The 27,865-nt window shown below is 42.0% G+C and overlaps 1 protein-coding gene across 3 annotated transcripts in view; it reads right to left on the bottom strand.

Moving 5' to 3' along the window:
- Nucleotides 1-1,923: 1,923 nt before the first annotated feature.
- Nucleotides 1,924-27,865, bottom strand: part of LOC134438094 (sodium channel protein type 4 subunit alpha A-like) — a 61,268-nt gene continuing 35,326 nt past the window's right edge. For 2 of the 3 annotated variants that reach the window (XM_063187681.1, XM_063187687.1), the window contains exons 11-26: nt 26,298-26,385; nt 25,296-25,534; nt 24,920-25,093; nt 22,296-22,652; nt 18,769-18,994; nt 16,800-16,972; nt 14,707-14,785; nt 14,274-14,428; nt 13,314-13,487; nt 12,240-12,350; nt 7,687-7,980; nt 6,808-6,861; nt 6,292-6,429; nt 5,594-5,698; nt 4,495-4,765; nt 1,924-4,325 (exon numbers count right to left, since the gene is read on the bottom strand). In XM_063187681.1, the coding sequence (XP_063043751.1) occupies nt 3,745-4,325; nt 4,495-4,765; nt 5,594-5,698; nt 6,292-6,429; nt 6,808-6,861; nt 7,687-7,980; nt 12,240-12,350; nt 13,314-13,487; nt 14,274-14,428; nt 14,707-14,785; nt 16,800-16,972; nt 18,769-18,994; nt 22,296-22,652; nt 24,920-25,093; nt 25,296-25,534; nt 26,298-26,385 (3,219 nt within the window). In that variant the 3' untranslated portion in view covers nt 1,924-3,744. The remainder of the gene's footprint in view (nt 4,326-4,494; nt 4,766-5,593; nt 5,699-6,291; nt 6,430-6,807; nt 6,862-7,686; nt 7,981-12,239; nt 12,351-13,313; nt 13,488-14,273; nt 14,429-14,706; nt 14,786-16,799; nt 16,973-18,768; nt 18,995-22,295; nt 22,653-24,919; nt 25,094-25,295; nt 25,535-26,297; nt 26,386-27,865) is intronic. The other variant, XM_063187691.1, reaches the window with a different exon arrangement.

The following is a 27,865-nucleotide window of genomic DNA, read 5'->3' as shown; positions in this document are numbered from 1 at the left end:
AGGGAGGGGAGTGGTACTCCAATGATCTTCTTCGCTGTGTTCACAACACGCTGGAGTGTCTTCCTGTTTTTCTCCGTGCAGCTTCCTCCCCACACTGTGATGCAGTTGGACACGACGCTCTCTATGGTTCCTCTGTAGAATGTTGTCATGATGGAGGGTGTAGCACTTGCCTTCTTTAGTTTGCGCAGGAAGTAGAGACGCTGATGGGCCTTCTTCGCCAGTGATGTAGTGTTGGTGGTCCAAGAGAGGTCGTCGCTGATGTGCACTCCAAGGAACTTGGTGCTGCTCACTCTCTCCACAGCATCGCCGTCGATGGTCAGTGGTGGCAGTTGTTTTTGGACCCTTTGGAAGTTGACAACAATCTCCTTGGTCTTGTTGACATTCAGCAGGAGGTTGTTGTCTTTGCACCATCTGGCCAGCAGGTCTACTTCTTCTCTGTAGTGAGTCTCATCGCCCTTGGTGATGAGGCCCACCAGTGTTGTATCATCCGCAAACTTCACTAGATGGTTAGTGCTGTGGGTCGTTGTGCAGTCGTGTGTCAGCAGCGTGAACAGCAGGGGGCTGAGAACACAGCCTTGCGGAGCCCCCGTGCTCAGGGTCAGGGTGCTCGAGGTGTTGTTCCCTACCCGTACTGCTTGTGGTCTTTGCATCAGGAAGTCCAGCAGCCAGTTGCAGAGGGAGGTGCTGAAACCTAGTTTGTCCAGGCGGGTCAGACGGCATTTCATTAATATGTCAACAAAATGGCAGTTACAGCGCGAGAAATTGTGAAACTGGAATATATCCTCTTTAGTTGACTACAACAGCCATTCTCTAATCTCTCTAGCAGGGCTTTTTCTGAACGGGGAAATAGGGGCGCTCCACCCTCATACCTCCGCGGGTGCACCCTCATACTTCTTTTATATATATATATATATATATATATATATATATATATATATATAGATTACTTTTTTGAGCGCCCCTAGTAAATTCCCCCTTCACCCCCCCCGCAACCTGCCATGATGCTCCCTCATGCCAAAAATTCCTAGAAAAAGCCAGGGCGGAGTGGCCCACCTTTTCCCACCGGGAGAATTTTCCCCTTAGCGGCCCTCTTTAAAAAAAAAAACAAAAAAAAAAACAACAAAGCGAACAACATGGTTTCCTAACCAAAAAGACAAAAGCCACGAAATCTGCAGTCGTACTACATGTGAACATTAGTGTAGTCAAAATATCAACCTGAATTGGAGAATTTAGCCTACACCTTGATGAAATGCACAGCCAGTGGTGTAGTCTATGTAAAACGCAGGTATACGCACCCATTTCAAAATTTCAGGGATTGCAGTATACCCACTTAAAATGGATTGATCCATTATTTACAATAGCACAAATATATACAGTACACATAAAAAATGCTCAAATATACAGTATACCCACTTCAAAAAGTAGACTACACCACTGGAGCCATCATCACAGTCCAAAGCATTCATAGGCCTACTAGGTTAGGCTACATCACGCTGCTGTTCCATTATGCACTCCACTGTCATTTTGACAGTTTGAAATTGAAATATCGTTTAAGGAAGACGGATGAGCATGGGCACAAAGTTTTGAGTGTGGGGATTTTTAGAAGAGTAGGCTCACAAAATATAGTATAGTAGCCTATAGCTTTACAAAAAGTATGTCTACATTGTGCAATAAACCCACCATGCAGCAAATAAGCCAAACCTAGCTACTTCAAAGCACAACTATAAGTCAACAAAATGTATAACCAAACGATGTAGGCCTACCTTAAAAACGCTGTCTTCGTCGCAGCAAATGTCTTTGTTTCTTGCAATTACATTTTAATCCACAGTTTATGCTACACACCAACACTCACATCAGAATCTTGTGTGGTAAATTATTTTGTTCCATTTCTTCAGACATTGCATAGGCTACATCCTAAATGTGCCATATATAAATATATGTATGATATAACATTATTTCGACTGTAAGGAGATATACCTCTAGTTCCAAACCAATGCCATCAAAACATGTACAGCGTGACAGCGTGTTTTCCTGCTTAGCTGCAGTTCACTTCCTTATCACTTGGTGGAGTATGTTCGTAACCCAAGTCAATAACCACAGAAGAAGTGAATCTGCAGTGGCAGACTGTAAACTGTAACAGTCATGTGGAAATCGGAAAATAAATCACAACTGACTAATATTTCCGTTCCTTGGTAACCAATCTAAATATCACAGGTTCTTGAAATACTGAAAACGAAACTATGTTACTAAGATCTAGTAAACTTCCGCGATCTACGGTGTATGAACATTATCAGTAGAGAAGGGGTGTGGCCAATTTAGTGTTTGACACCGTCACTGAGGTATTGCGGTCGGGTAAACGGTATATATACTCTTGAGTCATCCCCTACCTCATTAAGAATTGAATGGTAGCTAATTTACATTAGCTTTGACGATAGAATACTTTGAGGCCAGCAGAGAATTTGATTCGCTCAAAGGTTTTAGGGCCGTCTGAGAACGTAATACGGCCGTTGCAATATATTTCGCGGCCGCGGCCCACCGGGACAAGTCCCCGATTTCCCGATGGCCACTCCGCGCCTGCTGTCTAGTATGCTGTTCAGTCACGAACACTCACTGAGTAAAACTAAACCAACTCCCGCCTCGTCATTCATCGAGCCTATTTGAACCGTCCTGCCTGTTGTGGCCAATTGAGTCGCGGATCCCCACTCCCTATGTGTGTGCTTCTGACTTTGTTGAGGTCTACATTTCTAAATGTTAACAGTGCTCTGCCAACACTTTTACATCTCAGGCTACTCCTATAGTCTACAGACGTGACTCTACTATCACTCACTGCGTTACAGCGTAAAGACTCCTGACTGTCCCTGCTCAGCTAGACTTCTGCTCCCAAATATTTGACTTTTAGTCTTCTTAAATACAAACACACACATTATTTATTGCAAAATCAGGAACATGCCGTTTCACTGCTGCCAAAGGCTCTTCGAGTCGTGGTTGCATGTTTAATGAGGAGACCCAGGTGGGTCGGATCGCAGCATGAGTTTAGGAACTGTGACGATTCATCAAGTGAGTTTTGTTGATCAAACTGTCTTACTCTTTGATTTATCAACATGAATTGATAAATGGGACAACAAAGGCGAGGCGCATAGCTACTTAACGGCAGAAACGTTTTAAAAAATACATTATTATTATTTATTTTTATTTATTTTAAATAAGTGATCCGAGTGATCCGAATGATCCGTCTAATCGGGATACCCTCCTTGGAATGATCCAATCAATCCGGATGCCTCAAAGATTCGAGTTAGGGCCTAAGCACCTCTAGTAGCCAGGACAACAGGTGTTGTCTATCACAGCAGCTGATTAGAGTGACAAAAGACCGGACCCCCTGCGGAGTGATATGAAACATTCGCTTTAGCCACTGACTTGTAAAGCCAGTGGCTTTAGCAGTGAACGTCTTGTTGCCATTGACAGCGGTAGCCAGGACAACGCTGTCTATCACAGCAGCTGATTAAGTCTTGTTGAAAAGTCGCTTTAGCAGTGAAAAAAGTCTTGTTGCCATTGACAGCGGTCTGTTATAGACCAACCCGTCAGTTATCGAAAAATAACAGACGTCCGAACGTTGGGGAGCCCCGTTGAAATGAATGGAGCATTCGACAGATGACGTCACAACCATATAATAACATTAGTTAAATAATTAGCGGAAGGTTATTGTGAAGTGTTACCGACCTACGGTAATGTAGCAACCACCTCCATTTAATCATGATGATCATGCTCGTCATCCTCCCTCGCTGCATCTGCGCTTGAGACTTCATCAAAGTCAAACGTTTCCAGTATGAAGGCGATGAACATATAGATCACTAACAGGGAGACTACGAGCACATAACAGTAAATGAAAGCGGCTCCCTCCAAGGGGTTAACCCAACTACCCCACACGTCAAATCCTGGGTGCTTCTTGTCGAGGTATAACGGACTTCTTACCAGGTTGTAGACGAAAGATTCCCAGCCGCCCGAAAGCGTGCAGATGAAGAGGCACTTGAAACTGCTGAAGAATGTCTGGAAGTTAAATAACTCGTCTATACCTGTATCGCCTTCCTCTGACAGGAAGAAGGGGAACTCTGACATGCCAAAGATGGAGAAGACAAACATGGTGAGGCCAAAGAGCAGAGCGATGTTAGACAGAGCAGGACGGGCCATCTTCAGGGCGAAGAAAAGCGTCCTGATCCCCTCGGTACCAGGAATTAGAGGTAGAACCCGACCGGTCCTTGCTAGTCGTAAAAGGTATACGGGTGCAATGGGGAAAAGGTAGAAATGGATAAGGTCTGCCAGAAATAAACCTTTAAAACAAGAAATAAACTCAATTAGTCATACATCACGTATGTTCACAGGGTAAAAAGTTTAAGGCAAGACATGACCACCTTGTTTTGTGTGTGGTTAAAAATAAAGTAATTTATGTGGAAAAGCGTTGGGGAAAAAAATGGAAGAAAAAGTGTCATTTGCACTTACTGATTATATTCACAATGAGTGCAATGAAGTCCAGGATATTCGAGCCGGTACTGAAGTAGCTCTTTCCCAGGCCCAATATTTTCAGAATGAATTCAATGAGGAAGACAAATATTAGGACCAATTGTCCAAAATAGAGCACCCCTAAGAAGAAGCCAGGGGTATCGGCTGTTTCCAGCATCGTTGTCAGGATACTTAGCAGCACCACCACCATCATGCCTATGTCGAACCACCGACTGGTCACCAAGTCATACATGTAGTGACAACATAGGCCCTGTGAGGTAAATATGAAAACAAGGGGACAAGAAAAACACCCTTTAAAACATTTAGGAGACACAAATATGTGAGCATGATGCGTGGATTGGATAGAGACTGGCAAAGACTAGGGGTGAGAGCTTGAACAAACAGCCACAAGCAGCAAAGGGCTTACAGTACAGTAAGTCAAGAGAACATTGAAGCAGACTGGCCCACACAGTACTGTGAATTCAGGTAAATTGGGCCACTTTTTTTTTTTTTTTTTTTTGCATATTAGTGAATGGAAACAAGTGGCCCAATTTACCTGAATCCACCCTACTGTAATTGCTGCAGTGTTAATACAACACTATTCTGAGCACATATGGTCCCACTTGAATTTAAGTGCTGAATTTGAACTGTTAAATTAAGCCATTGACGCCTAAGGCACCTGCAAAAAGGGGTGCTAAATGCCTGAGCCCTTTTTTAAGGAAAGCTGCCCTCAGCTTCTAAAAACCTAAATATCTCAGCTTGTGAAGCACATAAAAATATGCACTAAGTTGTATTTAAACACTAAGACCCTCATCTTTCATTAGAATGTGTTCATTCATCTCAAACAAACTGAGATTTTTAATCAAGTTGTCTCAAATCTCATGAGCCTGGATGTCGCGTAAGCCTGGATGTAACGCAACATCAGGCATCAATGGGTTAACACCGAAGTCATATATGCTCTAAAATAGTGTTATACTCAACTCTTTGAGTGTTCATTCAACACTCAGAGTTGAATGATCTAACACTAAATTGCGTGGGACCATATATACTCAGCAGTGTTGAATTCATTCTGCAAATACTGTGCATGTCCACTGCTGACCTGTGGCCGTGACACTGCTTTCTGGGAGCTCTGAAGACCGAGTTTCTTCATAGCGCTGTAGACTCCCCGCTGGCTGTCTGTGAGGAAGATGTTCTGCTCTCCGCTGTAGAGGGACATTGCCGATTATTCAATAATCACAATCTACCCACCATTATAATAGACCTACTATATAGTATAGTATAATACAGTGTAGTTAGTATAGTAGGCCTACCTCTCTCTCTGTCTCTCTCTGTCTCTCTCTGTCTCTCTCTCTCTCCCGTATATATACAAACTACTACATACACAGTATAGGCTACTGTATACATACAACTTATAAACGTACGTATATAAACTAATAAAACGAATACATGTATATTAAATATGTTCAATATTCATTTCAGGTAATTTTCATGTCAAGGTACCTTTTAGCTTACATCTTTAGCAATTTCCTGTACTACTGGTCTGCCGTAATACCAGAGAGAGTAGAGAGAGACAGGTTCCATTGGCCCATTGTTTCCGGGTTCTATTATTGCAAGGGGGAAGGGGGGAAAATCCCCCTTAAGGCAGACCTAGGCAGACCTAAGGACTGTTCTATTCATTCTAGGAGCATTATGACACGCCCCATTAGGCAGACCGGAACCTGGTCACGTTAGGTGCCCGTAGAAACCTATTATGTTGGCATATCTCTATATTCTTAAAGAATCTCTGGTAATACTTATCCTGGATTTTTGTTGATTGAAGTTCTCTATGATTGCCCCAATGAAGAAGATAAGCGTAAAGAAGACCCCGAAGATGGAGAAGAAGACAAAGTACAGGGACGCATAGAGGTTGTCTTCGTAAATTGGTTGTTCTTCAATCTGTTAATGAAACAGTATGTTTGTTTTTACTGTATTTCATACTCAGAACTACAATGAGCAACATAGTACAAGTATATCGCATCTCTCTTTGGTAACACTTTATTTTAGGGATACATCTATTAGCAGCACTAGTACATACAATATCCCTGTATAAGTAACTTGTAAGGCACGTACAAAGAAAAATCAAACATTTGTTAGGCATGTATTCACAAATGTCTTGTTCATGCACAGTAAGGGATTTATTACCAATTTAACCTTAGAAAGGACCTAGTAGTACCTTAGTACATGCCTTACAAGGTACTTATGCAGGCAATAACATTGTATGTATTAGTGCTAATATTATTTGACAGGGAAAAGTGTGCAGAACAAAAAACTAACCAAACGTGAATCAACAGCACTGTAGATGACGTCCATTCCTGATTTCTGGCTTGACTGTGGGAGACACACAGTGGGGAGTCACATAACTTTTCCTCTACTGTGTGAGGACAGCAATACCTATCATGCAGGGCCATAACCAGACATTTTCAAATGCCGAGGTCAAATACTCTGTGCTGTACTGCATACTGTACATTTAGAATGCTTCAAACACTTCAGTCAAACTCTGATGTTTGTTTTCATTAATCAATGCCTGATGATACATGGGTGTGGCGTATACATTTATAACTGTTGATCATATATCGGTTTTCATCAATAGATACATTTTACATACTGAAATAAAATACTGAGGACATGACCTCTGTGTCCTCAATGGTAGCTACGGGCATGCTATCAAGCATTGACTGGTACTGTACACCAATTTCAACAAGTGTCGAATTCTTGCACACCTCCTTTGGTCAGGTGCGTAGGAGTGGAACCCCTGGGTCACCAATGTTGAAGAAAGGAAAGCTCCCGCATACTGTTCACATTTGCATGGTTTACGCTGACGTTTTGGTCTACTGACCCTCTTCAAGCAATTCAACCAATTGCTTTGCAATAGACCGAAACGTCGCAGTAAACCATGGAAATGAACAGTGCGTGGGAACTTTCTTTTCTTTACTCTACACCAATAAGAAGATCCACCTGTCACCAGGAAGTCATTTTCATACATTACATTACATAACATAACACAAGCAAGTGAGTAAGCCTACTCAAACTAGTGATATCACAAATGTAACTTTCAACAAAGCTATTAAATACAAAACCCACATATTTGTCCTGTTTAGAAAGTAGCATTAAAACGACAACATACACAAATTATATAGGATTCATTGTACATACCACATGAAACAGGCTCACATAGCCATTCATAACATTGTCGAAGTTGAAATGTGTGGTCTTCCATACAACTTCTGTAGGCCTTTCATTCAACCCCTCCATGAGCAAAAAACATTCTGTTTTATTGTGCACGTCTTCCTCTGTAAAATATTCGTCTGAGGTTTTGTTGAAGCAGTGGTAGAACTTTCCGGCAAAGAGATTGACGCCAACGATGCTGAAGACAAGCCATAAGGTCAGGCACGCCAGCAGTGCGTTGATGAGGGACGGGATGGCCCCTTTTAGGACACGTAGCACCACCTACACCCATCACACACAATGGCAATTAACATCACATCTGATAGACAGACACAACAGCAATTAACATCACATCTGATAGACAGACACAACAGCAATTAACATCACATCAGATAGACAGACACAACAGCAATTAAAGTGATACATTTTTGGAAATAAACTTATTTTACACCTCCCTTTGAGTTAAATAATAGGGTTTTACCATTCTCCTGTACTTTCAACCGTTCTCTGAGTATGGCAGTGCAAATTTTACCTCCAAGCTAGTAGTTAGCGGATTATGTCAGATGAGACGACGCTTTGCGGAACTCTCCATGGAGACGGGAACGCCAAACGGGATTCTGAGTGGAAAAGCCTCGAGCGACCGGCGACCGGTGACCTGACAACTTCACACACATGTTGGTGGGTGGATATTGGACTGCGCTTTGCCTCGTTTACTTTGCCACTAAGCGAGTTCAGCACGCCTCAACGGAAGCGTCCTTCCCATGTGACTTTTTCACAACAGCTACGCCAGTGCCACATCTACACTACGTTCACTTTCCAGAGAGAACTTCACCTTGTCGTTGAGTCTACACAGCAATTAAGAAAAACGTCTACTTTTATTTTATGATGTATAATTAATTTCTGTAATTTAGATTTTTCTGCACATATGGAGTTACCAACTCTCATTTCACTGCACACTAGCTTAAGCTAGGGTTGTATGTGACAAATAAATTACTCTTACTCTTACTCTTAACAGCTGGCGGCTAACTGGTCTCATAGGACTCAATGTTAACTGCTAGCTTGGTAAAATTTGCACTGCCATACCCAGAGAACGGTTGAAAGTATGGGAGAACGGTGAAACCCTATTATTTAACTCAAGGGGAGGTGTAAAATAAGCTTATTTCTAAAAATGGGACAGTATCACTTTAACACCGCATCTGATAGACAGACACAATGGCAATTAACATCACATCATATAGACTAGAGTTTCTCAACGGGGGCGCTACAGAACCCCAGGGGGCGTTGGGGAGCTCTAGGGGGTGTTGAGAAGGATACAGCTGAGAGGGGGCGGTGGTTAGTTGCCATTGGGGAGCATTAGGCCATTTAATTTTGTTATTGCACTGTCAGGTTTATGATGAGGTCAAGGGGGAGTTGGGAGGGTTGTGATGAGAACAAGGGGGCGTTTGTTCGTAAAAGGTTGATATACAGACACAATGGCAATCAGCATCACATCAGACAGACAGACTCAATGGCAATTAACATCGCATCCACAATGGCAATTAACACAGCATCAGACAGACAGGAACACACACAGACAGACACACACAATGGCAATCAACATAACATGATGTGTATGTGTGTAGTCTTTTTTTTTAAATGTATCTTTTACGGCTTTTTGGCCTTTATTATGACAGGACAGTGTGAGAGTAGACAGGAAATGATTGGGAGAGAGAGATGGGGCAGGGAAATGACCCTGGCCGGACTCGATCCGGGGTCCCCGTGGGCAATGTAAGCCCAAATGTGGGGGGCTTAGCGCGCTGTACTTTACTCTAAAAAAAAAAAAAAACCCTTCTTTGCATCTGCACTTGTTGTTCTGTATATTTCCTGTGCACTTTGTATCTGCTGGTGATGTTGGCTATGATTATGTCCTCGTTTGTTAGTCGCTTTGGTTATAAAGCGTCTGCCAAATGTAATGTAATGCAATGTAATTTAATGTAATCACATCAGACAGACACACACAATGGCAATTAACACAGCATCAGACAAACAGGAGCACACACAGGCAGAGACACACAATGTCAATCAACATAACACCAGACAGACACACACAGCGACAGACAGATGTACAATCGATAGGGAGACAGAATTGTGAATTGTGCTTTTGCAAGATAATGAATGAAACTTTCATCCTCAATGACGTCAAGCTTTACATCACAAGGCCAAAAGCAAGAGGAAAGGATGTGAGGAACTATAATGGCGTGTACCCCAGTCAGGAGAGGAGATTCATTTGCATCCTTTCACACCGGGACAGACTTTTACATTCACACTTACAGTTACTTGCTTCTCGCCTACTCGCGCAATGACAACGGGAGTTGGAGCTTCCCAGTTGGGCTTTCACTTTTTCGCGTTCACTTTTTTAAACAAAGACTGTCATGCCGTTATCTTCATAGTCATTGTTGTTTAGGGCCTTAAGGGCCTCCGCACATTCACTCCGACAGCACTGTGGAGCTTTCACTTTCACTTCCGACACAATTCTGACCCCCAAACCCAATTTCACACGAACATAGCATGAATAGTCAGTCAATGGGCGGCTCCGACAAAATAGAACTCGCCTCTAATCTCTTGCCGACATCCATGAATGTCCGCGGACATCGGCGCAGGTGTGCGGGTTGTATTGACAACAATGGAATCGAACTATGGCCAGTCCCTCCAGTTTTTCGCGATTCAGCGATCGCGTGGATTCATGCAAATTCAATGATATTCCGCATAATTTCACGATGCCACGTAATTCCTGTAAAGCCGCATTTTTCCCGCAAATTTTCCCCTTTGTCCCCTTCAACATTCTGTGGAGTTTATTGATTTATATTTTCGTCAAAAAAATAAAAATGTGACTACAATACCACCGGAGACGAAAACCAATAGGAAGCATTTTTGTTAATATGTCACTGAAACATTGAAAAAGAATTGCCTGCTATTTCGCAAGTCGCGACCCTCATCTCAGCTGCTCCGCGTCTCTCTCCTCCCCTCCCTCACACATACACGCAGGCATCGGTGCTGCACACCCGTGACCTTTTTTAACAGCAGTAGCCTACTTTTCAGTGCAATCCTGGCTGGAAAAAGTATTGTTTCCCATCCATGACGAAGAAGTGTATGCAGTCATGAAATAGTGGCGGTGCTGTCGCACAGTAGCAAACATCTTACGTTACATTTTTGAGCAACTTCTCCACTCTTCCCTGTCGCTTTCATGAGCATGCTACCCGACGGTCGTTGTCTGATCTTTTTTCAATGTTCGCTAATGTTTGTAATTTAAGGGTCTATGTCTATGCGTAGGCACAAGCCTTCTCATAACAATCACTGTAGTGCCGATCGCAAAGGATTCGGAAGTGTGGAGTTTTGCAACTTTTTTCAGTCAAGGACACCGAGATAGGAAGTGAACGGCCCTTCCACGCTTTCACTGTGTTATTGCAATAAAGTCTTACGAATCCATGCAACCATACACAGAACCATGTCAACGAGAGCGTGTATGCCATCACAACTTTGCATCAAGCAAATAATATGCAACAGCTTGCAATACGAGCACGAGAGAGAGAGAGAGAGAGAGAGAGAGAGAGAGAGACGCGTCTTCCAACAGGTGACATTGTAACGCTTGCATACAGTAACCTGGCTACTGTACCCCGCGACGCTCTTCATTAGCCTACTGGTAGGCTATACCCACAAGTATTTTTTCATAACGCGCAGTCCCGTTTTCCCCCGAAGTCGTTCTAAAATATCGACAGAGATTTATGAGTGTCGCGGCCATGATTTTTTTTACACATTGGACGCACTGGCTTATAAGACACTCTGGCAGTTTTTGACAATATTTTATGATTACAATATGTCATTTTAATCATTGATTCCCCCAAATTGTGTTATAGTTTGACGATATTATAGAGAAGTGTAGACAAGATGAAATTAATGTAATATTTTAGCTGATTAAAATTATTTTAGATTTCGTTGACTAAAATTGTATGAATTTTAGTCGACTAAAACTAGACTAAAATAAAAATTATTTAGATGACTAAAATTACATTTTCGTCAAGAGACTAAAACTAAAACTAAATAAAAAATTCCTGTCAAAATTAACACTACCAGAAAGGGGCGCAACATCTTTGCAAAAAATGAGAAAATGCCGCCACAAAATCAGACATTTTGACCGCAAAAATCACAAAATCCCAGTGCAAAATCCTGGAGGGACTGTATGGCGGAGCAGTGCTCCGCACTTTGTCGGAGACAATGTGTGGAGGCCCTAACACATAGGCCCAATCTCAATTCACCCCTTGGCACTACCTCTTACCCCTCCCCCTCCGTTTTGTGTAGGGGTAGGGGTATCCCAATAGTCGTTAAGGCAGAGGGGTAGGGGTAAGGGGGAGGGCTTTGCAGCCCTCAAAAAGGAGGGGTTCGGACAGGCAGACTCTGTTTGGAGGGGTAAGGGGTAGGGGTGAGGGGTAGGGGTAGGGGTAGAAAAATACAAATGGGAAAGGTCCATAGAGTACACGTATCTTCTCACCCCTGGACAGACTCACCTGCATCCTCTGGCTCCTGGAGAGCAGCCTGAGGGGGATGACGGCTCTGAAGGGGAGGGAGGAGCGCCTGGGGCTCCCCAGCCCATTGGCCACAAAGCTCAAGACGGACACCTGGGGGAAGACACAGTGTGTTGTTAGCAACAGCAGTGTGTGTGTGTGTGTGTGTGTGTGTGTGTGTGTGTGTGTGTGTGTGTGTGTGTGTGTGTGTGTGTGTGTGTGTGTGTGTGTGTGTGCGTACCAGTATTTCTCCATCACCTTGAAGAGAGATTTGTTTATTTTTGATAACTACTAATAATAAACACATTTTAAAGCAAATGAGTTGATAACTGTGCACTAAGCAACAAAAACATGACGCCATGGAGTTTCTCCTTTCCTTTCCCTTCCTTTCCTGCTTCCTTTCCGCAGCTTATATACTGTATATTAAAAAAACCTTCCTCTCTTGCTTCAATGATCCATAAGCGCCCTATCTGATAGATTGATCGTTTTGATTATTAAAATGTCTTTGGTAATTTGGTTCCTTCCAGAAGGGAGAGTGGGTCTTGAAGGTGAAGTGGTGAGCCAATAGTAAGATTAACCCATTGATGCCTGATGTTGCATTTCGCAACATTGGCCCTGGCGCCTGGAGCTGCATTACGCAACATTCAGGCTCATGAGATTTGAGACAACTTCATTAAAAATCTCTTTTTGTTTGAGATGAATGAACACATTCTAATGAAAGATGAGGGTCTTACTGTTTAAATGCAACTCAGTACATATTTTTATGTGCTGTAGAAGCTGAGATATGTAGGCTTTTATAGAGGGCAGCTCTTCTTAAAAAGGGCTCAGGCATTCAGCACCCTTTTTTGCAGGTGCCTTAGGCGTCAATGGGTTAAGCTGTATACATGCCAGCATATCTTGGGTAAGAATCATCATCTGGCAAGCATAGTACAATTTCTCAAACTCTCAAAGATTAAGGAACAAAAGGCGGTTGTCAGGAACACTATTTAAGATAGTATGAAGAAGGAAAAATATGGAACACAAAATGTAGAACTGACATAGAGAGAACGGTGTCTTTTATCATTAACGTAGACTTACATTTAGGATGAAAAAGTCGAGGCAACACCAGATATCATTGAAGTAAACGTTGAAGCCATAGGCCATCCATTTAAGGACCATCTCCGTAAGGAAGACCGCTGTGAACACCTGATCACCATGCTCCACTACCATTTTCAGGACTGGTCTATGTTCAAGGAAGATGTCTTCAAAGGTCTGTGGACACACAAGAAAAGCCAAAGCAATGTAGTCATATGCAGTGGTGTAGTCTACTTTTTTATGGTGGGTATACTCTATATTTGAGCATTTTTTGAAGTGGGTATACTGTATATATTTGTGCTATTCTAAATAATGGATCAATCAATTTTAAGTGGGTATACTGAAATCCCTGAAATTTTGAAGTGGATATACTGTGTATACCTGCGTTCTACGTAGACTACATCACTGGTCATATGCTAGGGAAGGTGGGGTGGGTTACAAAATGGGGGAGCCCAGAATTGGGTCCTCTTTACATTTATGCATTGGTTTTGGGGCCCTTTCAGATGAATTTGTTCTGAACCCAGCCAACGCTGACAGCAACCCTGGTCATAAGAGTTAAGGTGCATGCAAAAGTGCCTGAAGTAGAAGTAGTGGCCTATCTGGACAGAACTAAGAGGGATCTTCAGTAAACTCAACATTCTAGTACATTTCACGCCACCCAAAACACTCAGGCAAAGGTACAAGAGAATTCCCATTGCCTACAATGTGTGTGATGTGAAATAAATAATCCTAACGCATTTACCTCCTTTTTAACATGTTTAATTTAACATACCAAAAGCTGTGCGAAATGGGTTCAGAAGTGGAGGTCTCACCTCTGTTTCAAGGGGAAGCTTGAAGGGCTTTTAAGAACCTCCCCTCCCTCTCGAATGTATTGGAACACACCAAATGGTCATGTACACCCACAAAGGCGAGTTGAGCTTACTAGTCAGTATACGAAATGAATCCCTGATGACAGTACCGTACCAGAGCAATGCTGCTGAGGACGATGACGATGATCATGAAGATGTTAAAGTATCGGTGCTCCACTATGGCGTGGCAGGCTCTCCGGAGCGTCCACCATGTCTTCCCCCTACCCTGGGTAATATCCAGGGCCAGGCAGGGGCAGTGGCGGATGCAGTCTGGACACAAGCACAGGCATACGGTACATGCATGCAAAGGTGTCAGGCAAAAGCATCTCATACAATAATAAAAATAATCATTTAACAATTTAAGTTATAAAATCCTAATCATAGCAATAACATTATTGCTGTTGACATTATTAGTGTGAAAAACTACGGTGATGCTTTAACTTCCTATCTTCACCCACAAATACCGTAGGCCTATGTGAAGCAATTCCAACCCTCAGTGACAAAGTGTAAAACGGTTCCACTAGTGTCATGTTTGCAGCATTACTTACTCTCCGTGCAGCATTCAGGGGGCATGGGGACCTCCTCGTCCATCGCCGTGTGCTGTGGAGAGCTCTCCACACCATTCTTCTACGGAAACATTAAGCAGCAACATTTTAGTTAGAACACCTCTCTCTTCCGTGTGGTGCATCTCCAGTTGAATAATCTTACAAGGTGAAAAAAGTAAATCGCGCTCAGGTTCTTCTTTTCTTCTTTGTTATTATTATTTTTGTTTTTACGTAGCAGCAGTAAGGCAACAGACGAAATGTTTGTCTCTTCTCTGCTGCTATGTAAAAACAACAAAAATAATAAAGAAGAAGAAAAGAAGAACCTGAGTGCAGTCCACCTTTTTCACCTTACTGTACTACTGTACCTAATGGACTGCAAGTCAATCAAGGAAACACCAGTATCTACAAGTAATGTAATTCAAAGTATTTAGACGTACCTTATCCATACAATAATAATTGAATGTCATGTAATTAGTGGTGGGCCGTTATCGGCGTTAACGTGCTGCGATAATGTGAGACTCTTGTCGCGCGATAAAGAAAATATCGCACGTTAATCTATTCTCAAAATATAGGTTTGGAGTTTGGGTATGCACGTCACCATAGCGTTTAATTGACAGACGCTTTCAGACTGCGCTCCAGTCGCTTCTCCTCTCTCCACCTGTTGTTTCAGCAGACCTACTAAATATGAAGTGTTTGCATGCTGAAAACATTAATCCCTCTGCCGTGGTAGTTGTTGTTTGAGCGCTTTTTGTAGACTAAAGAGACGTTATTGTTTGAGGTGAAGCATAGAGAGACATTATTGTGTGTGAGTAGCTACCAGCCCGACATAGCCTACATTTCCTCACGCATTGCATAGAATACATAAACAACTTTCAGAAATCTTGCCTGTGCTATAATTGCAAAACATTCCGTGTGATAGTCCTATGCATTTTGAAGATTGTCAAACTGAAACTGTCAATATCTACTCTCGCTGAATGTTTGTGTTGCAATCGCGCACATTTGCGATTCAGTGAGATATTCTCATGTTCGACGGTAATAAACCTCGCGGTTGTCGCGCTTGACTTTTTTTTTTGCAAACTGAATTCATGTCGAGTTGTAACTCATCTGGCATTCTAACTCTGAGAACAACTGTCAAATCGCCGTGTGCCAGTGCTGTAGGTTCTAGATGATGTTTTGACAACTACGCGCAGAGCTCCTCCCTCTCTTAAAGGAGCCGCTGCTCCTTTTAACAGTCTCTCTCTCTCTCTCTCTCTCTCTCTCTCTCTCTCTCTCTCTCTCTCTCTCTCTCTCTCTCTCTCTCTCTCTCTCTCTCTCTCTCTGCCCATTAGAAATGCTGAATTGTTGAGGTAATTTTGTTTAAATAGCCTAAATGTTTGATAGATTTATCTGTATTTGCCTCTACAACTTATAGCGCTGTTCATTTTGAAATTTCAGTAGGCCTATCTTATAACTGTAAATGCTTCCTAACATATTGGACACACTTAACACATATTTTTTTCATCACCAAGTATCAACATGACCATTTTTTGAAGATGAGATGCATTTTGGAAAAAAAAGATGAGCTCTGGTCTAATGCGCCATCTGTCTTAAGAAACCCCAAGGTTTTTTTCTGCATTATTTCGCTATCGTGCCTATTCTGAATGAGCCATTTTGATATAGATTAATCTAGATTAATCTAGATTAATTTCATAATTACAGTGAGATTAATCTAGATTAAAAAAATTAATCTATGCCCACCCCTACTTAAAATACATTTAAACGTAATATATTATCTTTACAATAGCAATGGCATCAATGTAATGTAATAATGCAAAATAATGCATTGTCATTTCATGCATTTAGATCTAGATACAGGGCTGGGTTATGCATAAGGGTCAGCGGCACAGTGCCCAGGGGCACCAACCATTTTTAACCAGTTGGGGAGGGGCACCAAAATACAGGAACTTAACAAATATTGTTTATAAAGGGGGCACCAGTGAGGTATAGTGCCCGGGGCCACCACATTGGCTTAATACCGTCCTGTGTGTATAATACCTTATATTGAAGCAATATACAGTATGTCATGCCATCCTTTAATGCAGCTAGACGCACTGTACCTTATCGCTGTGGCCATTCTCTGGCTTGAGCTCCTGTATGATAATGCTCTCGCCACCATCAGCCTCAGCGCTCGCCTCATCCGTTGCAACATGGACCGTGGCGGCCGTATCCTCCGTCAGAGATTTGTCCTTCAGCTCGTCCGGCTGACCATCCGCCGGCTCCGGCCCAGACTCTGAAAAGTAGTTGTAAAGGTCGGCATCCAATTTTAATACTTTGTATATGCTCCCAAATGTGTAATAGCAAAATGTTTAGGATGCTCAGCCTTTCATCAAGGTGCAACAAAGAACAGGTGTAGAGTGTGGTTGTGTGGGGGCATGGGATGGCTAAACACACAGCGGGCACCAGGGGGCGCCATCCCCCCCAAACAGCAAAATATTATTTCAATCAGAGGTAATAAGCACATCTCTCCATCAATCTGTCTTCATCAGATCTTCATCAGGTTCATGGCCTAAACAAGGGCTATGGAAACTGAAAGAAAAGTCAGTGACTTTTTCTCTTATTTTAATGTGACGTTTCGAGCAGCATGTCCTTCAAGAGCTTGGTGTCGCGGACTTTTCTTTCAGTTTTCATGGTATTTTTGCTAATCCAGCACCCAATTTTTTTGAGACGGATGTGCGTGTTTTTCTCTTTTAGACTACTAAACAAGGGCTACCTAATGTTTTCCTAAACCTTCCAGTCAGCTCACGAGGCCTGGGAAGTAAATGACGGGGCTCTAAGGGACTGATCAAACCACCTCGCCTTTCTTCCTCCTAGATCAGACATATGCTGTACCTCAGATTTAATGATAGCCAATGGTCTTGTTGTCAGCTTCACTTGGCAAGCGATTTGTAAGGTGTGTGTGCAATTGCAAATGTTTTAATTATTTGGACTACATGAGAGACATCGCCTGACATGCAGTAACTTTGGCGATGCAGTGGTAGGGCTGGCTGTGTGCCTCTTCAGCCTCGGACCGGTTCACGTCAAATTCGTGAGGCACAACAAAACAGAGCAAAAACTTTCTTTCCTGCTGAAAATGTGACACCAATCCAAATCTTTAAAATGTGCTGCTATCATACGAGAAATCCAGAGCATGTGTCAAACAGAATCAGGATTAAGCTTGACTCGCCCCGTTACTTCCAAATGTAAAGGCAGGTTAAGGCAAGTTAAGGTCCCATGGTTCTAAGCAGAAGGGCATGACTTAGGAACATGACGGAAGCGAAGGACAGTATTTCTTTACAATTTATGGTTTATGTGGGATTCAGCACCCAGGTAGACCCTCTTACTGCAGCAGGGGTCGCCGGCGACCCTATTCACTTGCTGAAAATGCTTAACTACATCATAACAACATGGCTATGACATTACAGAGAGCCATAGTGCTGCGCTAAGGGGTTAAGAACTGTGAGAATCATTAGGCGATAGTGTGAGCGTGTCTCCTCCACTTTTTACTTGACTTAGGTGCCCCATTGGCAGAGATGTCAAAAGTAAAAAGAAAAAAAAAGAAAAAAACCAAACACAGTTTCCTTCCAACACATACTCATCTGATTGACCAGTAGACCTCTGTGCTTGCCTTACGGGTATGATCAGCTAACTATGCACTATTTAGATCAAGTTTGGGGTGCGTCCTTGTTAGGTTTTTGGCGTTTTTCAGTAACAACACAGTCTATCTATCTCATAAGGTGCAATGGAGCAAATGGTGTAACCGCTACGTGTGGGCTAGTGTTGTACTTACAACACAAATGTACTTTTACTTTTGACACCTCCGCCCATCGGGGGACAGTAAGACATCATCAGAGGCGCATCTTGTCACCAGGCTAGGCAAGCAGCTGCTTGGGACTTCAAGCTTCTAGATAGTGAATAACAATTCACACTTTACTACGGTAATGGCAATTTTTTTTTTCAAATGTTCATCACTTTGAATTTTCGCTTGGGGCCCCACATTACCCCAGAATAGCCTCTGGACGTCATGATAACATGCCAGCCCAGACTCACCTGCTGTGTCCAGCTGGTCGAGGGCTACGTCCTTCCCCTCTGCCGGTCCGGGCTGCTGACCCTGACCCAGCAGTTGCTGGACATGCCTGGCCGCCCAGCTGATGCCGTGTGTGATTCTCCCGATGGCGACACGGAGGTTTCTCCTGCTGCCGTTGCCCTTGGCCATTGAGGCCAAGTGGTCCCCACTGAAGGACCTCAACAGCAAGGTCAGGAAGAGGTGCAACATCTGGAACGAACGAAACCATATGAATTGTGTGTGTGTGTGTGTGTGTGTGTGTGTGTGTGTGTGTGTGTGTGTGTGTGTGTGTGTGTGTGTGTGTGTGTGTGTGTGTGTGTGTGTGTGTGTGTGTGTGTGTCTAATTATGTAAGGGGCAGTGTGTTCACTAAATCTGCCAGTCTAGCTGGCTTACACTGTATTCCCCAACAGTACAATGAACTAGAAAAGTTTACGCTGTAGTACTCAATATAGCAAAAATGTCCAGATGACATACACATTTTAGGTGTTCTCAACAGGTTTTCAGGTACCAATAAATTAACTCTGGTTGGCATTGTGTTTTTAAGTACAACTGACATCCTAACACAATGTCTTTGAGTTTGTAAATTGGAACTCTATCTGGAATATGAGTGGTTAGATGTCTTGACAACAGCTGAGGCGACCATGGAGTAGTGGTTAAACAGCTGGTCTTCAACCTCAAAGGTTACAAGTTCAATCCCCAACATGGAGATAACCTTACCTACTTCCTAGAACATGGTATGAAAATGTTCAGATGGCCACCAGACCCATGACTCCAGCTTTAATTAGCAATATTTTTCACATTTAGTTTTGAGCGAAATTACAAAAGAAAAAGGCTTCGGTAAAGCAAGACAATGTTTGAGTTGCTGTGGTCTGGATAGGGGAATGGCCACAAGATCAGAGGATTGCAGGTTTGAATCCTGTATTACCAATAAAAAACACTCAAGTAGATATTTATTGTTTATTTCTCTCGAAACTGTGAAAGTTACAAATTCTTTAAATCATGTCAATTGGAACTATACAGTATCTGAGATATGAGACTATGGATGTCAGTGTGTTGGGCTTGGGCAGTCATGGACTAACAGTTAAGCAGTTGGCCTCAAAACATGATGGTTTCAAGTTCGATTCCCAGCACAGGATGTTATTAAAAAAAAAAAATCACATTCAAACACCATTGTTTTGGTATGATGTCAGTTGGTCGAATTTGAAGTGGAAAGTATGTGTGAAACACATTTGACTGTTAATTATGAGTAAGTCCAATACTTTCTAACACAGTGGTTCTCAACTGGAATAGTCTTGTGACCCACAATTTGCCATGGTCAATACGTTGTGACCCAAACTGTGTGTCGCACCGTCAGATTCTTCCAATAATAATACAAAATATTACCATGCATTTCATAATATGCATTATTATTTGCATTGTATGTTGATATACAATGTGTCTTATGAGGTAGTGGAGAGGAAAAGGCCTATTAACCATGTTTCACTCTGTCTTCAACATCATAGTAATTTTTAGTGCATTGCATCACAGCTCCGCAACCCACCCAGGAACCCTCCGCGACCCACTGTTGGGTCCCGACCCACCAGTTGAGAATCACTGTTCTAACAAACAGGACTAACTTTCTACCAATACAAAACCTGCAGTTGAGTGGTATAGGGGATAGTCCTCTGCATATAGCCATATTGGCATGTCCTTATCTTGAGGTTGAGAGTTCGAATCCTAAGGCTGGCTCACTCACTTTTTTGGTTGTTTTAGTTGTTTTTTTAATTGTTTACCAGCTTCTGCTTTGTGTAAAGAAGAACCCATCCATGTCAGAACCATAGAAACCCTATTTTATTAAAATGTAACATAAAATACAAACTTCTCTAAAAATGGTGAATCTGTCAATGGGGGATAGATTTACTCAACACCATGTGACCATCAAACCACAACTGACAACTTGGCATGGAAAAATGTGTCTATCAACCTCACTTCAAGGTAAGAAAAGACCCATACAAGTGTATTGGTGTGTATGTGTAGTAGTTTACTATGTTGCTGTGTGTGACATTAGGTGCTCTTGATGCTACACTGAGTGTATGTTTTGTTAGCAACTTAGCTTAGAATGTTAGCTACTGCTAGTTAGGCTAGCACTGTGTAGGCCTTTCATACAAATCTTTTTCTTGTATCATACATCTGCAGTGTATTTGCAAGTGATGCGTTGCATTTTCATGATGACATATTGCACATTGAACTTCTGTATAAACCAGTGTAGCAATCATGCTGTAGGGGCCTAATCCAACAAGTCCTCATGAAAGCCTTAAACTTATTAGGCCTATTTATGCTCCACAGGCAGCCGATATGGGACCAGAACTCTATGATCCATCAGCTCTACTCAACACTCCAAAGGATAAACAACTGACTGTGTTGTGAAGTCTGACACTATTTTGGGAGAAATGTTATTGTAAGTTAGGCTATATGGAACTCCTTCAGCCACCAACTCTTAATAAAAGATTCAGAAATGGACAACAAATAAATGACTAAATTGCCTAATGTGTTGAGGTTGATTCTTTTGTAATATATTGACTGTTGACTGTGTGGTCTAAATTTTAGATTTAGATTTAGATTGCTGTGTATTGTATGATTGTTGTGTTTTGTATGATTGTTGTGTTATTGTCTACTGTTTTTGTTTGTCAACCACATGGAACAAAATAAATAAAAAAAACTTGATATAAAGCATTGTTCATGTTTGTGGAATTAAAGCTAATGTTATATTTGGTTTAAACAGAGGGGTGGTAGCCTAGTGCATTAGTATAAACCAACCAATCAATAAACCAACCAAGATTTTTTTTGGGCTCTAAAATGGGAAAACATAAAACTTTTAATTTTGGAATCAAAAACTTAGAGCCAATATAGCTAAACAATGCTGTGCTTGTTAACTTAAATTTTTTTAACTGTCTGCTTAGTACTAATTGCATTGATTTTTGCACCATTCTCGAAATATTTATGTCAATGGAGCATGTTAGATCTTTGAGTAGCAGCTACTAAAACATTCAAGATTTTATTTTTTCTCATAACATTTGTTTTCACATAACATGTCTGATTTTATGTAAGACTTACACAAACGTTTTAGTTTTTAACTCAAATCTTTTGTGTAAACCATTGTTTCTGTGCATTTTAGAGTTTGGAGTACATACTTGACTTGGGCTGCTAAAAACTAAAAATCTAATTATGGAATTAAAGTTTTCAATCTTTTCAGTCATTTCAAAGTTTTTGATCATCTTCTGAAAGATTTTGTGTCCTGCATATGCATGCATGTATGTAGTATTTACATAAAACATTTGGTCACAAAACTAAAACTTTAACGGGAATAAGTTTCCACAAAAGTTTAGAGTTCGTGGAACATGTTGGGGAATACAGTGTACCAGCAGGGGCAAGGTGGTGCATTGGGCCCCACCAAAGTCTGCCCTCTGTAGGGCACCCCAATCCACAGTATATTTCGGCAATGCTCCTCATACAGGTCGAACCGCTACTTACCAGCAAGGTGCCGAGGAACGTGACAGCCATATAGAAGGGCACGCACAAAGCCGGAGACGACACCTCCATGCAGTCCCACAGGACCTCCACCCAGCGGCCGCCGACTATGTAGAAGACAGTGAGGAACGAGTGGTAGAGGTCGGCCATGTGCCAGCGTGGCAGCTCGCAGTCCTTTGTGATCTTGCAGACGCAGAACTCGTAGCTCTGGCCGAAGAGGCGTGTTCCCATCACCGTGAAGAAGAAGAAGAAGATGACCAGCAGGACAGACGATCCGCAGCGCAGCACGTTAGCCGGGTGCATGACGCTCAGGAGGCTGTGGAAGCTGGGCCAGAACTTGGCCAGCTTGAAGATACGAATCTGCAGACAAACATCAACAACAAATGCACCGTTAGGAGACGTAAAGGATAACTTTTTTTTCTTTCTTTTTTTCCGAGATCCTGGTCATTGTAATGGAGGCAGGTGTTTGTTTACATTTCAAAAAAACATCTTGCAGACAACTAGCGAACAATGATACATATTGGGAAAATATTTGGACTAGGCCTATGTTAAGATTTTTTAAAATGTAAACAAAAGCTGCCCCCATCACAATAGCTGATATCTCGGAAAGGGCTAAGACAAAAAATGCAGCATCACCGGGCGGGTACTGAGTGTAGAGTTTAGATTACGAAATTCTCCTCTTGACATATAAATCACTTCACTCTCTTGCTCCCCAGTACCTCTCTGAACTCCTCCAACCCCAGTCCCAGTCCAGGTCTCTGCAGTCTTCTGGAAAGGACCATCTTACCATCCCCCGAGCCAGACTTCGTACTGTTGGTGACAGAGCTTTCTGTGTTGCTGCCCCCACACTCTGGAACAGTCTACCTCCCAAGATACGCCAGGCCCCCACATTGGCTATGTTCAAGAAGCACCTTAAATCCCATCTATTCACAGAGGCATATGGACTTTAACCACACTGGCCCTTCCCCCTGCAACCTTGGGTTCCTTGAAAGCAGGGCTTTGAACCGTTATTTTTTTCCAGACGGTTCGTTCCGAACAGAAACGGAATTATTTCGTTTCCGGTTATGTGTTCCACCAATAAATTGACGTTCCCGAACCGGTTAGAACAAAAAAAAATATTGTTCCCGGAACGGTTAATTTTGTTCCTGTCAGCTGATTACTCCCCATAGGTGACGTTAATTAACCAAGAAAGACGGAAGTGCAAATGGGTCAGCCTACATTCCAAACTGTTTATTCAAGCGGATGAAAAGAATATCCTTCAGAATATTGTCATTCAGGGACGACCTAAGCGGAGAAGCGGAGAATAAACCTCAATTATGAAATTGCGCGCTCCATGCTAACTTGGGTCATGGGGAGCCCTAAGATGGCCATTGTGAGTTTGTGCATATTTGAAGCAGCCATGGATGCCCAATAACGAAGAACATTCTCAGTGCGCTTTAAACACCCTTCTCTGCAAGATCTAACAATGATGCAATGGAAACTTTGCCCTTGTATGACAGTGTTATTTAAGATGTGGAGTGGAGACTTTGTATTCCACAGCTCTCTCTCCATTCAAAATCAGAGAATGTCTGATGTCACACAGGACATGAACCTCAGCTGTCATGGTAACGTGCGCAGGAAAATAATTACTTTTTTTTTAGTTTGAGGAACGGTATTAACCGGTATTAACCGGTTACCATAATTTTTAAATAAGTGTTCCCGTTGCAGAACATAAAAAATAATAAAGTTTCCGGTTTCGTTTTTGTTCCTTGAACCGGTTCAAAGCCCTGCTTGAAAGGCTCTATATAAAATCAAGTTATTATTATTATTATTATTATTATTATTATTATTATTATTATTATTTTATTATTAATTTCCCTTTGGGAAGGAATAGGTTTCTGTAGCTGATTTCACAAGTTTCCTACAAGTGTTACAGGAGAGTGGCAAAGTCTCTCATTTGAACGATGGACAGAGATTCAGATTTGCATAGTGGAGGCGATTAAGTGCTTAAAAAGTGCGAACCAGTGGCCCTACCGCAGCACTAACAGTAGGGCACTCGTCTGCTACGCGGCTGACCCGCATTCGATCCCAACCTTCCCCGTCCCTCCCCTCTCACTTCCTGTCCAACTCTTCACTGCACTGTCATAATAAAGGCCATACATGCCCCCCCCCCCCTCATTTTTAAAAAAAATTGCAAACCAGTGATTAATAATTTGGAAATTTACACATTTTCATAATGACTAGGACATAATGTAATGAAATGTAACGTAAAAAGATGATTCTTCTCCCCCACTCCACCATTTTGAAATATTAGTCATAGACAATAATGACCTCTTTGGTCAGACAAGTAAATATTATTTATTACTCGGAAGTACATACTCATGAAAATATCCTTTTTGGAATGGTCAGCATACATTTTGAAAATAAACCACTAACTCACTAAAGTGATGATGAAAAGTAGTTCGCTAGGCCCTACTTTGCTATGCGACCGACCAGAGTTCGACTCCCGGCCGGGTCCTTTGCCGACCCTTCCCCGTCTCTCTCTGCCCACTCACTTCCTGTCATTACTATACTGTCAAATAAAGCCCCCCCCCCCCCCCCCCCCAATTTAAAAAAAAAAAAAAAAAAAAGAAAAGTAGTTTGCTCACCGTACGGAACAGACGGAGAAACGAAAGACCTTGGACATCAGCCAGACTCGACTCCAGTATAGCCAGGAACACAACCGCAGCATCTAGAATATTCCAGCTCACTTGGAAGTAATGGTAAGGGTCCACTGCAGTGATTTTGAGAGCCATCTCCATTGTGTATACTGCAACGAATACCTGGCACACACGCACACGCACACACACACACACACACACACACACCAAATAGTAAAGCGTTTCAATGAAACTTTTACAACTTTGCTACTACCCGAATGGCAGAGTGGTTAAGTGGTTTAGTCTTTTCAATGACTAGTATTATTATGTTCCACTGCCAGAGTGGTGCACATTACAAGTCTTCACATGAAAATAAATCCCTCACCTTATCGGCTAATTGCAGTGTGTACTCCATCTCGTAAGTCAGTTCATAGTGCTCCATGCTCATGAAGACAATGTTGGTGATGACAACGATGACCATGAGCAGGTCTGTGATGGGGTTCGTCATCACCGTATGCAAAATCTTCTTTAGGATTACCCATGAAGAACAGCAGTTCCACACCAGGACTGTTCCCGCACACTTACGCCAGAGAGACGTACAACGATCCAAAGGATGCTGGACATCTGTCAAAGTCCAAAAAAGAGTTGATTGTCTTTTTTATGATGAACCCCACAAATGCTATCTCTTTTTCTGTCTTTGTTTTTCTTAAGAAAATCAACCCAACCTGTGGCTGCCCTGGGTATTTTTGTATTTTTGTAAGTCTTTGTTCTTTTGTTTATCGTATACTGTGGCTTTGTGCCGTTCTTCACCAATCTTCTTCATATTTCCTATTGCAACAGGCAATCACTCGAGATGATGAAAAAAGGAGGTGCACGCAAGGCTTGTGTGAAAAATGTATATTGTAGCCAAATTTTACAACAGTAGTCAGAGGTCAACTGGAGACATTGACTGGTCCTACGGGTCCTACTGGAGACATTGAGAATGGACTAGGTCTGAAACGTTTGTTGCTCCAGTTAACCTCTGACTTCTGCTGTAAAATTTCGTCTACAGTATACATTTTTCACACAAGCCTTGTGTGCGCGTCCTTTTATCATTATTTCGAGTGATTACTACTTTTTGGGAGTGCACGCACCAAGCAATACACGGGTCTAAAGTGCAGGCGCAGACGCCGACCTTTGTTGGTTTTGTCATCTATTGCAACAGGCCTCAGAGACTTATCTTTACTGGTGTAAATGTTTTATGTCCAACAACAACAACAACAACAACAACATGATGATGATAATAATAATAATAATAATAATAATAATAATAATAATGCAAAACAGTCATAATCTATCAGATAACAATAACCCCACCCCCAAGATAGATACATGGATAGATAGATACCTTCCACAGTGATTTCTGTGTCTGCTAAGACATTTACAGTGCTCATATCTTGATCGTCGGAGGTGGCTACGGCGCTGGTTTCATTCTGCTGTAAACATGGAATGACATTGACTATCACATTGAATAGAATAGAATAGAATAGAATAGAATAGAATACTTTAAGCCAGGCTCAAACTACACGACTAGCGATTGTGTGTCCGATTTTGGCGTCGGGGTGCACCGCACACTAGAAGAGAATCGCAACTGTCAATCTTGTCGCTGCTCGCAGCCACCGAGACAATGCCCGACGTTCTATTTCCAGTCGCAAATATCAAACGCTGTTTGATTTCTACGACTTGCGATCGGCGACTCTTTGAGCTGCCAAAGTTCTATCTCCAAACGTCGCTCACGACGAGGAAATCTTTCCCGACAATCGCTTGCGATGGTCCTGGGGGGTAACGTTCCAGCGATTGTCGTAAGGGGGGTTTTCAGCCGAGAATCGGCGCGATAGTCGCGTAGTTTGAGCCAGGCTTTACTGTCATGCCACCATGAAAATTGCCTTTGGTCTCACTGAATAAAAAACACAAATAGACAAAAACAGCAATAGCAAAAATAGCAATAACTAGACAACCTATGCAACATATTCATGCTTTTGAGTCCAATTAATTGAGGAGTCATGTCATTATCTAACAGACCTGCAAACTCGTCTGAGAAAAAAAGGTGACAGTCTCCAGCGGAACAATCCTCTAGTGTTCTTTATGGTGATTCCCAAATCTTCTACACGATTCATGTGAATGACCTAATTTGCCGGGAAAAAGGTGACTGTCACCAAAAGAGTTTGCAGGTATGATCTAAAGATCCCCTTCGGCACCACGAATTCCAGATTTTCTGACCTGAAAATGCAACTCTCCCATATCCTCCTTCCGTATCTATTTTTAGAATGAGAAAGCCCAATGTGACCATAATAACATATTATAACATGGGATGACATAACAGAACATACTGAAAGAATGTACAAACCCCAACTCCGATGAAGTTGGGACGTTTGGTAAACAGTGAATAAAATCAAAATGCTATCATTTTCAAAACATTCAATCTATTCATTAGATGGAGAATAGTGAAAAGACAACATATTAAGTGTTAAAACCGAGAAAAAAATTGTTTTGGGGGACATATGTACTCATTTCTAATTTGATAAATCCAACACGTCTCAAAAGAGTTGGGACGGGGATCAGTGAAATTTAGTAAACATCCAAATAAGATAAAACAACAAAGAAGAACATTTCAAAATGAATTGTACTGACGGACAATATAGGTGTCCAGGTATAAGATCATCACAGAGAGGCTGAGTCACTCAGAATTAAAGATGCAAAGGGAATAATTACCATAGTTATTACATACATTTTTGAATTCCCTTTGATTTACCACGATTGAGTGTATATAAGACATATTTTTGTTAATAAAATCATTGTATAGGTTCATGACATCATGAAATATATATTGGCTGCAGTCTCACTCTAATTCCTGGAGTGCTAGAGCTATTGAAAATTGACCATATTAAGAATGCTTAATGCATGAAAATGACACAG

Source organism: Engraulis encrasicolus, chromosome 2, assembly GCF_034702125.1.
Source record: "Engraulis encrasicolus isolate BLACKSEA-1 chromosome 2, IST_EnEncr_1.0, whole genome shotgun sequence".
Classification (NCBI taxonomy): Eukaryota; Metazoa; Chordata; class Actinopteri; order Clupeiformes; family Engraulidae; genus Engraulis; species Engraulis encrasicolus.
The sequence above is the reverse complement of the archived record's forward strand: the minus strand, read 5'-3'. Positions and strand labels throughout refer to the sequence as shown.